This window comes from Malaya genurostris, chromosome 1 (assembly GCF_030247185.1).
Source record: "Malaya genurostris strain Urasoe2022 chromosome 1, Malgen_1.1, whole genome shotgun sequence".
NCBI classification, from domain to species: Eukaryota; Metazoa; Arthropoda; class Insecta; order Diptera; family Culicidae; genus Malaya; species Malaya genurostris.
The window spans coordinates 80,510,891-80,520,869 of NC_080570.1; the positions used below are offsets into that span (position 1 = coordinate 80,510,891).

A 9,979-nucleotide genomic window follows, 5' to 3' on the forward strand; every position below is an offset into this window, starting at 1 on the left:
GCTGATGAGCACGAGTCACAAGCTTGCATCCGTTGGCTTCAAGGTGGACGATGCGTGGCTAGCAGCGATTTTAATAATGGGTTTACCGGAGCAGTACGAGCCCATGATCATGGGACTAGAAGCTTCCGGGGCGGCATTGACAGCTGATGCGATGAAAGCAAAAATTTTGCAAGATGTGAAACTGGATCGTGGTCCGGTCAACAGCAGCACAGAAGGTGCTCTGTACAGCAAAACTAACCGTAACAAATCTTATGAATCAAAAATAGTTAGCAAAACTGAGAAGCTTTGCTACATTTGCGAAAAACCGGGACATTTTGCAGCCAAGTGTCCTCAAGCTAAGAAGACATCGAAGGTATCCAAGCCGAAAGGATTGTGCAGCATATTCGCAATCGGAGATGTGAAAACCGATGGATGGTATTTTGATTCCAGTGCCACCAGTCACATGGCACGCTCTGACCAACCCTTCTCTGGTGCGATTGCCTTGAACCACAATGTCGGAACAGCAAATAACAGCAACATGAAGGCGATTGCTAAAGGTACGGTAACGTTGGAGACACAACATGGACAAGTGGAGATATCCAACGTATTGAAAATTCCGGACCTGGCCACAAATTTGCTTTCAGTAAGCGGCCAGAGAAGTTGTTTCTGGCAAATGGTATTCATCTGTGGCACAGGCGGCTCATCTGGCACAGGCGGTCATCTGAACGAAGGTAGCTTGAAAAAACTCAAGCAAATGGCAGATGGAATTGATTTTAAGAACGATAGATTCGTGAATTGTAAAATATGTCTTGTAGGCAAGAAAACACGTTTTCTGTTTCCGACCAGCGACTCAAGAGCAACGGAATTGCTAGAGCTGGTGCATTCGGATTTGTGTGGCCCTGTAGAAGTTCCATCGTTTGGGGGAAGCCGAGATTTCCTCACCTGAACGACAAACCGGTAACAAGCTGAAGATCTTGGAGAGGCGAAATACTATTTGGGTATTCGGGTAAAAAGAAAACCGGCGGAAAGAAAGTTTTGGCTCGATCAACAAGCATATATTGAGAGTATCATACGACGTTTTGGAATGAGGGATTCGAATCCAGTAGCGACTTCCGCAGACTCAAGTATGAGACTGGACAAATCCATGGGACCAAGAAATCAAGAGCGAATCGATGAAATGAAGAAGATACCGTTCAAGGAAGCTGTTATGTGTCTCTCTTTCGCAGCTCAAGTTACTCGTCCGGATATTGCTTATGCGGTAAATGCTGTAAGTCAATTCAGTGCTAATCCCGGACGACAGCACTGGGAAGCGGCCAAGAAGATAATTCGTTACATGAAAGGAACTACTACGAAGAAGCTAGAATACTGGAGATCCAGACAACCGCAAGTCAACAACAGGGTACGTTTTTAGGCTGCAAGGTGGAGCCATTTCGTGGAACGTAAAAAAGCAACCCACCGTAGCTTGGTCATCGTGTGAGGCGGAGTACCTGGCTTTGTCTCGGACAATTCAAGAAACTATGTGGTGGAACAGTCTACGATCGCAGTTGTTCGAAGAGCATCCGGTGGTGATAATCTGCAATCAGCATCGCAAATAACGGATCGTACAATCCAAGAACGAAACATATTAGCATAAAGTATCACTTTGTCCATGATGTGTTGAGCCAAGGATTAATCGAATTGAATTATGTACCAACAGAGCAGTCAGCTGATGGACTAACAAAAGCAATGCCAACACAAAAGCAAAAGAAGTTCTGTGAATTTATAGGCGTCGCGGATTAGGGAGGAGTGTCGTAGTAGTCGGTAATACCGCGTCGCTAAGAACTTTGTTATTATCAATAAACAATCATTCCACTGTTATATTCCAAACCAACCAGGCGGTTTTACTTTTGACTTTGCAATTATTTTAACCATATGTCACAGGAAATCAACCCTTCAAGATATATTCCAAGGTTACATGTCTTTTCGCCGACGGTCATTAGTCATACGGTCATTAGGCATACGGCCAACTGGCATAAAGGTCATTTGGCATAAAGATATTTGGCATATACACTATTTGGCATAACGGTCATTAGGCATACGGTCATTTGGCATACGGGTGGATTACAGGTTTGCTTGCGAGGGGCCGCCGCTTCCGACAGCGGGTCAATATTTATTCCTACATTGAACAACAAAACAAAAATGAATGCGAACAAAAAGTCCTTATCCTTATCCTTATCCTTATATTACATTTTGGTGGGGAAAGGGTTCCAATCAGCTTTTTACAGCCCTGTCCAAAATGTATTGCCCTCCCCGTTAATTTGTATCAGGCCGAATTAGCGCATGCGCGCCATATAAACGCCTCTTTCAATATGAGGAAATTATATTATTACCCAACAGTTTCTATTATTTATTCATGTTGGTTTTCTTACCTTTGGTCATAGTTAATATTCTGTATTACCTTAATTCCAGTGTTCTATTCAATTGTGTTTCGTAAATGTCTTTTGTTGTCCTTCTATTTTATTTCCATTCCGTACTTTTGCTGATGTTATTTTATTCCCTGAAATGTAAAAGTTAGTTGTATGCAATGGTCTTTTTAGTCTTACCGATGTTCCATTTTGTATCTAAGATTTCCTTTTTCTTCCATCATCATACATATTACCAAAAGTTAGGTTATAACATAGGGCATTTATCCTGCAACGCTATCCTTGGACATTCTATGGTTCATCACACCTTCTTGGCCTTGAATCTTCGATGACAATCCTTTACTTGAATAGTCTCATTTAATTTAGTTTTTTTTTATCATGAAAATAAAATAAAATAAAATCAGATGTGAGTGATTTCGTTAAATTATATAATGTAAGGGTGCGCATTTAACACTAGAATGCCCAAGAAAGTAACAATATGTAAACAATGGAAGGATTGCTTAGAATTCTGTGATCTTTATTTAACTCTTAATTTAACGTTATAAGCACTAAGGCACTCTGCACTAGCTTTTAGTTAGTCTGTCAGTGACTTTCTTTCTTTCAATCATTTCGAGTGCTTTTGATCAATTTAGGTCTATACTAAGTTTTGGGCCTTCTAGTGTTGAGCACGCATCCAGGAAACAAAAACTACTACATGTATTTCGTGAAGAAATACTAGGTGTGACTGTATGAAATGGTCCACGTGAACCGTTCTCTTCCAGAAACACACATCTCACACTCTTAGTTAGAAGGTGACATCTGTGTCCAAGTTGGAGAAATCTAAGTACATTCAAACCTTTCCCGATTTGAGAGTGTATTCACACCTGATTAATCAGTTTCGCCGTCATTGCCATTTGTAAACATTACCGATGCCGAACCGGATCGGAAAGGTTTGAAAGTTCCTAAACGATTCATAAGATATCAATTTACTCCTATTCCTGATAACACTAGTCCTCCTTTTTGAATTAAATTAACCAAGTTCAGGACGAATATGATATATTAACATTAATCCCAACTGGATCCAGATAATTCAAATTGGTGACCAATTCCAGGCATAAGAATGCTCGAAACCACCCAATGACCTATTGTCAATTTCAAGCACTATTAGTCCTGTCCACTCCGTGATCGATCCATACAACATAATAATTTTCATCTTTCACATTTATAAGCGAACGATCGATCTCGGTATGGTCCGACTTTGTCAATACGCGAAGTGTAAATTGACTCCCACCCCCATCCGCCAAGCGGGGGTACGCACCCTGTAGCTCATCATCCAAAGCCCAGGGCTAAAAATGAATGCGAACAAAAAGTCGTAACAAAACAAACAAATTTTAATATTTAACATATAAATAACGAAAAAGTCATCAGAGTTATTCTGATTTTAACCCCAACAGTGCTGCTATTGCTTTCAAGTAGTTTTCTTCGGAGAAGGTGTTAATACTGTTTGCTATTTTCATTACATTGGCGTCATTATCCTGGTTAAAAGTTATTACTAGAAGAACACGACTCATACGTCAGTACTTGCCCATGAGTATATTTTCTACGATACCCCGTCACGATGCAGGAAAAATATTTAATTAAAGTGTATTTTCAACACGAATTTCCAAATCAAGCCATACACGAGAATGCCTCAAAAGGCCGAAATACATAGAACAGAAACAAACTACATAAACTCAATTATTATTGTCAATTCATATGAATTTTCGGAAAATATTTAAGTGAATTTTGATCGTCCGAATTATTTTTATATTTTATGCCAAATAATGACCTAATGAAAGTTATGCCAAATGGTGTGTATGCCAAATATCTGTATGCTAGTTGACCGCATGCCTAATGACCGTCGGCGAAGTGACCGTACACCATATTCCAATCCGTGTCAGCCCCCTAAAAGTTCCTGAATCAACTTTATTTTTTCGACACATCCATGCAGCGCGAAGTGCGTGGAATCCCGGATCACCTACGCTCGATGGAAATCCCACAAATATTTTCAAGTACGTTCAGATATATTGACTCTGAGAAAATGTTTTACAAGGACGGATCACAAATTGAGAGACCGATTGCTTTCAACGAATTCTATAGCGTGTCTCGCCAAAGAAAACTTGGCAGTTGGCAAGCTGATTGGGGTAGAGATGATCTGGGTCGGTGGATGCACTCAATTATTCCTAAAATACAGACAAAGGCATAGTTCAGGGGACTGGATGTGAGTAGGGATTTCATTCGTGTGATGTCCAGACCCATGTCCAATCACTACACATTAGATGCACATCTCTTTAGAATTTCACTTTCCGAGACTAATAATTGTGTTTGTGGGGAAGGTTATCGGGATATTGATCATATCGTTTGGACATGCGTGGTGTATCGTGATGTGAGTGCATCACAACTAATAAATTCCTTGCGTACTCAAGGTAGACTATCCAATGTCCCAGTTCGCGACATTCTTGCTTGTCGTGACCTTCCTTACATGAAACTTCTTTATCGTTTCATTAAGTCCATTGGAATTCCAATTTAATGTTTATTTTATGTTAGACTTCTTCCTCTTCCATGAGTTCAACCAATAGCTATCTTACATTGAATAAAAGTGATGTACTGATACAAACAAACCTGAAATAGTTATAAGATCATGTACAAAATAAATGTTTATTTGCAGTGTAATTTATAATAACAAATATTACGGCGAAGAAAAACTAATGTATATTGCCTTATGAAATAAACGTATTTAAAAAAAATAAGAGATATTAGAAAGTTAGTTTGTAAAATCGGTAGAAATTTCTGAGAAAATTTAGTGTGCATTTTTTCATAGATTTGTTTGTATTGCCTTGTAATTCCGGAACCGGAAGTCGGATGAAGAAAAAATTCAACAGCGAGCTAAGGCACCATAAGGTCTTTCGTTTGAAATTAGGTTTGAGAAAATCAGTCTCGCCATCTCTGAGAAAAGTGAGTAACATTTTATTTCTTTAATTTCTTCTATGGGATTTTTTATTTGAATCTGAGTTTGTGAAAATTGGGTAACATTATTTGTCACAGAATCGAAAATCGAGTGACATTATTTGTCACATACACACATACATACATACATACACACAGACATTTTGTGATCTAAGTCGAATGGTATGACAATCGGCCCTCCGTTGAAAAGTCGCGATTGCATAACCTTTCTATATGAGAAAGGCAAAAATCGACGTCAATTACACCTAATGCATGCTCAAACCCTAAATCATATATGAACTATGAAAGAGCTTACCCGTTTGTAATGTTGGTGGCACGGAAACGCCAATCCCAGCTGATGTCGATCGATTTCCGTCGTTTGGGTTTATCAAATTATTTGTTTCGGTACCGGTTGGTGGAACGGGATTAGGATGAATAGTCGTTATAGGTGTTCTTAGAATATTTAAACGGCATGTTGGGCAGGTCTGTTGTCGTTGAAACCAAGATCGTAGGCAGGCAGTGTGAAAAATATGACCACACGGTAGCTTTTTTGAGCTATTGATCATATCTTCCCGACAAATGATACAGATATTGTCAGACAATTGTAATTCATCCTGTGTGGCATCTGGATAAAGCGTATTCATATTTCGAATTGCACGTCTTGATAATATTACATCATTTAATGCTTTTTTGAAGTTCCTTGCAATAAAAAATAATAACTTATGAGCGCATTGTACGTTAAACATAAACTATTATTACCTCATTGTATAGTACATTGGCCGGAACGCAAACAAAGGTAATGTATAAATTTTCACCATAAGTATTACAAAAATAACGTAGAGAACTACACGAATGAAACCGATAATAAGTTCAGTGTATAGTAAAAACACCGCCTTATTTTCCCAGGGTGTATCGGAACGCAATTCTGCGGCATGAAAAATATATTTGATAGTCGTGTTAAGTACCATTGTCATCAATATAGCATATTCAAAGCCAAACACCAATTGAACGGTTGCACCTTTAGCAACAGTCGACTGATATGCATATGCGATAAGTTGGTAATCCAGTAAACCTAAGCATGCCAACAATCCCGCAACTCTTAAATGAAATATCCATCCAATAACAGGGCTTCGCTCCATCTGTAAAATCAACAGTTTTTATCAAAGAAAGAATATATCCAGAAGAACTCACGTAATCCACGCGATCTTCAGCTAACCAGTGAAATGATTTTAAAAACAATAGTACTGTGAATAGTGCTACGAATTTTGGATTGAAATCGTCTCTGAAAACTGTAAAAGCTAGACATGTTTCTGTTAGTGCATACCAGAAACGTTCCATTAAATGTTCAAACTCCGCTGCTCGTAGTGTTCCCAAGAAAACCTTTTTCATTAATTTCCCCAACATCAGAACCAGTACAAGTGATTGGACATAAATTACCTAAAAACATTTACAAACAGGTGAAATTAGAATGAACATTAGAAATTTACTAGATTAATCGACGAAACACTATCGTGTATCGTACCGAAGAAAATAAATTTTAATACTTACCGCCATGCTTGGATTAGATTTGGTAATGTAGACTACAGATGGATAGAATTGTTTCTTCTGATAGTATGCATTTCCTATTACAATACACGTTAGCGCCAGGCTAAGAACAGATATACCCAAAGCACGCATTTGAAATATTTTTGCAGCCAACAGGCTGATGCTTTCGAAAAATATGTTAATTTTGTAAAATTTCGCCGCAATATTTTATTACTTTGTTCTATTGCTGAATAGTTATATTCGCAGTATGCTGATAAACTCGAAACTAATTTATAAATAAATATATATTCACAGTTTTATAAATTCATTTTTATAATGCCATATGTACATCTAACACAACTAAATGTATACAGTAAATTTAAATTTCTTTTCAGAAAATTGAAATTCCACGTACACGATAAACTGTTCTGAATATTTTCCCGAAATTATCAGATGTCATCAGCGTTGCCAGGTTGCCAGATTTATCTCACTATTCTCACTGCTCCAGACACAAACTAACCAGATCATTTGCCAGATTTCACTAATTTTGCCAGATTTAACATTTTTTTCAAATTTCGTCAGATACTCACGCTTTCGGCCTCTATTGAACAATCCAATCAGCGTGGTCAACACGAGATAGCGTTATGGTGATTGTTTTGACATATCCCATGTATTTAGAAATGTTTTTGACGAATTTTTCAATTTACTTGAATTTGAAAGAACGCAGATGGCAAAACCTTACAAATATGGGTAAGAAAAACGATTATTCACGTGTTGTCATCAAACATATGATTTAATTGTCCTATACTCTTGACAATTTCTGATGAAATTTGTAATTTTCAATTCACATACAGATTTGATTCAGATTATAAAACATGAGTAAATAGACTAGTCATAAAACTTTTGATCATAATTCATCAATTTATTTCTCCATAAATATTAATCAAACATACCACGGAAAGTTACTGAATCATTAATGATCAATTTTTTTTACCAAATTTTCACACGTTTTTGTATGTTCGTATTCGATTCATAAGAAAAAAAAATAAAAACCCTGCATTTTGTTCGAATCTTCAAGCAAAATCTGAAAATAATCACCATCGCTTAGTTCAAAGCTCGCCACTCGGGCAGTGCAGCGATCGCAAAAGAGTTGGTTGGATTCTTCAATACGATAGATGGTGAGACCTCTTTTTGGTAACTGAAAATGAAGCCAGATCAAACTTTTCCTTGTATTTAGTACAACCCGAATAAAAAATATTGTAGAAAGTCATTACGATTTGTTGTTACAAAACCTTCCACAATTTATCTTAGAATGTATAGATTGTTGAGTATCGTAACAATTCAAATCATATAATTTTCTCATGCATGTTTTCTTGGAAAACAATCAAATGTACAGTTTGCATATTGTTTGAATCACTATGTGTACAATAAATTCAATTGTAAATCGTTGAAACAATAAATTGAATCGTTAGAAATGAAAAAAAATTGTCAAGATACAATAAAATGAAATGAAGCCCATATATCTAATTGCAAATCAAGTGTTCATGCTGTACAATCAATGGTTAATTGGTATTTACGGGCACCAGACAAATCCAGATAAATTTTAGAGTCAGAAACAAATTATTGAAAAATGACCTGGCAACGCTGGATGTTATTGTGATCACCACCAGAGATTCCGTTTATACAGATTTATCTGTATTATACAGATTTTTACATACGCATTAGAGGGCCTATAACCAGAGTGACGACTTCTCATCCGTAATGTTGGCAACAATTCAAAACATTACATTAGCTTTACATTGAATTGACAGGTCGTTTGCTCGATTGGAACTGGTAGCAGTCATTCCAAACGAACAGCTGTCGTCACTCTGATTATAGTCACTCTAATACGCATACAGATTTAATACAGAGTACAGATTTTATTCAGATAGCCCAAATTTATACAGATTTCACAAGTAGTAAGAAAAAAAAATTGAAACTATTCCGCTTGAGCTATCTATAAGTATTTGATTGCAGTGACGAGATAAAAATTTATTAATCAACGGACAATTGACAAATTGAAATTAAACAATCGTGCCACATTTGCGGCTAAACTAAAGTTCCATTTTAAGCACAGACTAAACGAGATATTTAGCTAATGATGTTTTTTTATAATGTATTTATCGTCAACAGTATTTCACATTAATAACTAATTTCCTAATATATTTGTGCTTTCTTTCCAACATAGCGTAGTAATTAAATTGTGGATCCCTTAAAAGAAAATCTTTTCCACTGGGACTCCACTTCATGTTAATAATAAATTGCACATCAAACCATGAATAAAAATAATCTCAGCGGACTTTGTATCAAAATTAAATTTGTTTTTCTAGTATTATTATTGCCAGTGTTTATTTGTTTCCTGTTTTCCGCTGAGACTAGTTGCGCCTACTACCAGAGGGCTCCAAATTGAAGCTTTTTGGTGTGGGAGAGTGTGGTGGGCAAATAAAAAGAAAGAAAAAATGACCTTTTGAGTACATATTTGATGATGAACACTGAAATACATTTATGATTTGAAACCAATTTGAACTGATGTTCAAGGAAGTCATGATATCATGAAACTTTATTCGGACAATAACAAAAAAATAACACATATTGTAGGAATTGGAGTGAAATAGCCACCAAAACGTTTCGTGCGGCCAGTATAAGCACAGACTAACAGACAGGACACTCAAATTAGATTCTTCAATCATTTTAACGGTCATTTCGAATATTCCTTTATTTGGGACAGTACTCACATGTGTCATGATGGCGCCACGTTACCCTATCAAAAACATCCTGTCTGTCATCTAGACTGTGTTTATTTTTTTCATTTACCAACAGAGTTGCCATTCATACAGAATTACCTGCAATGTATTGATTTGTATACGTCCATGCGAATTTCATGCAGGATACAGATTTAATACATATTGCCAAAACTATATACATAATTGTGCCTATTTCTCATCCTCCAACGCAAGACAAAATCGAACCCGTTTTGTTACAATATTTACTTGCTTCTGGTCTGCCGCCACTTAATTTCTGGTGAAAACTACCAACACAATAAAAAATAGTCTAGATGAACAACGTTGAGT

The 9,979-nt window shown here is 36.8% G+C and overlaps 1 protein-coding gene across 1 annotated transcript in view; it reads right to left on the reverse strand.

Annotated features, from left to right (window-relative positions):
- LOC131440611 (E3 ubiquitin-protein ligase HRD1) overlaps window positions 1–7,294 on the reverse strand; it is a 37,295-nt gene extending 30,001 nt beyond the window's left edge. The window contains exons 1-4 of the mRNA XM_058612046.1: window positions 6,894–7,294; window positions 6,537–6,782; window positions 6,105–6,484; window positions 5,662–6,044 (exon numbers count right to left, since the gene is read on the reverse strand). Coding sequence (XP_058468029.1) covers window positions 5,662–6,044; window positions 6,105–6,484; window positions 6,537–6,782; window positions 6,894–7,022 — 1,138 coding nt within the window. The 5' untranslated portion in view covers window positions 7,023–7,294. The remainder of the gene's footprint in view (window positions 1–5,661; window positions 6,045–6,104; window positions 6,485–6,536; window positions 6,783–6,893) is intronic.
- Between the last annotated feature and the right edge of the window lie 2,685 nt (window positions 7,295–9,979).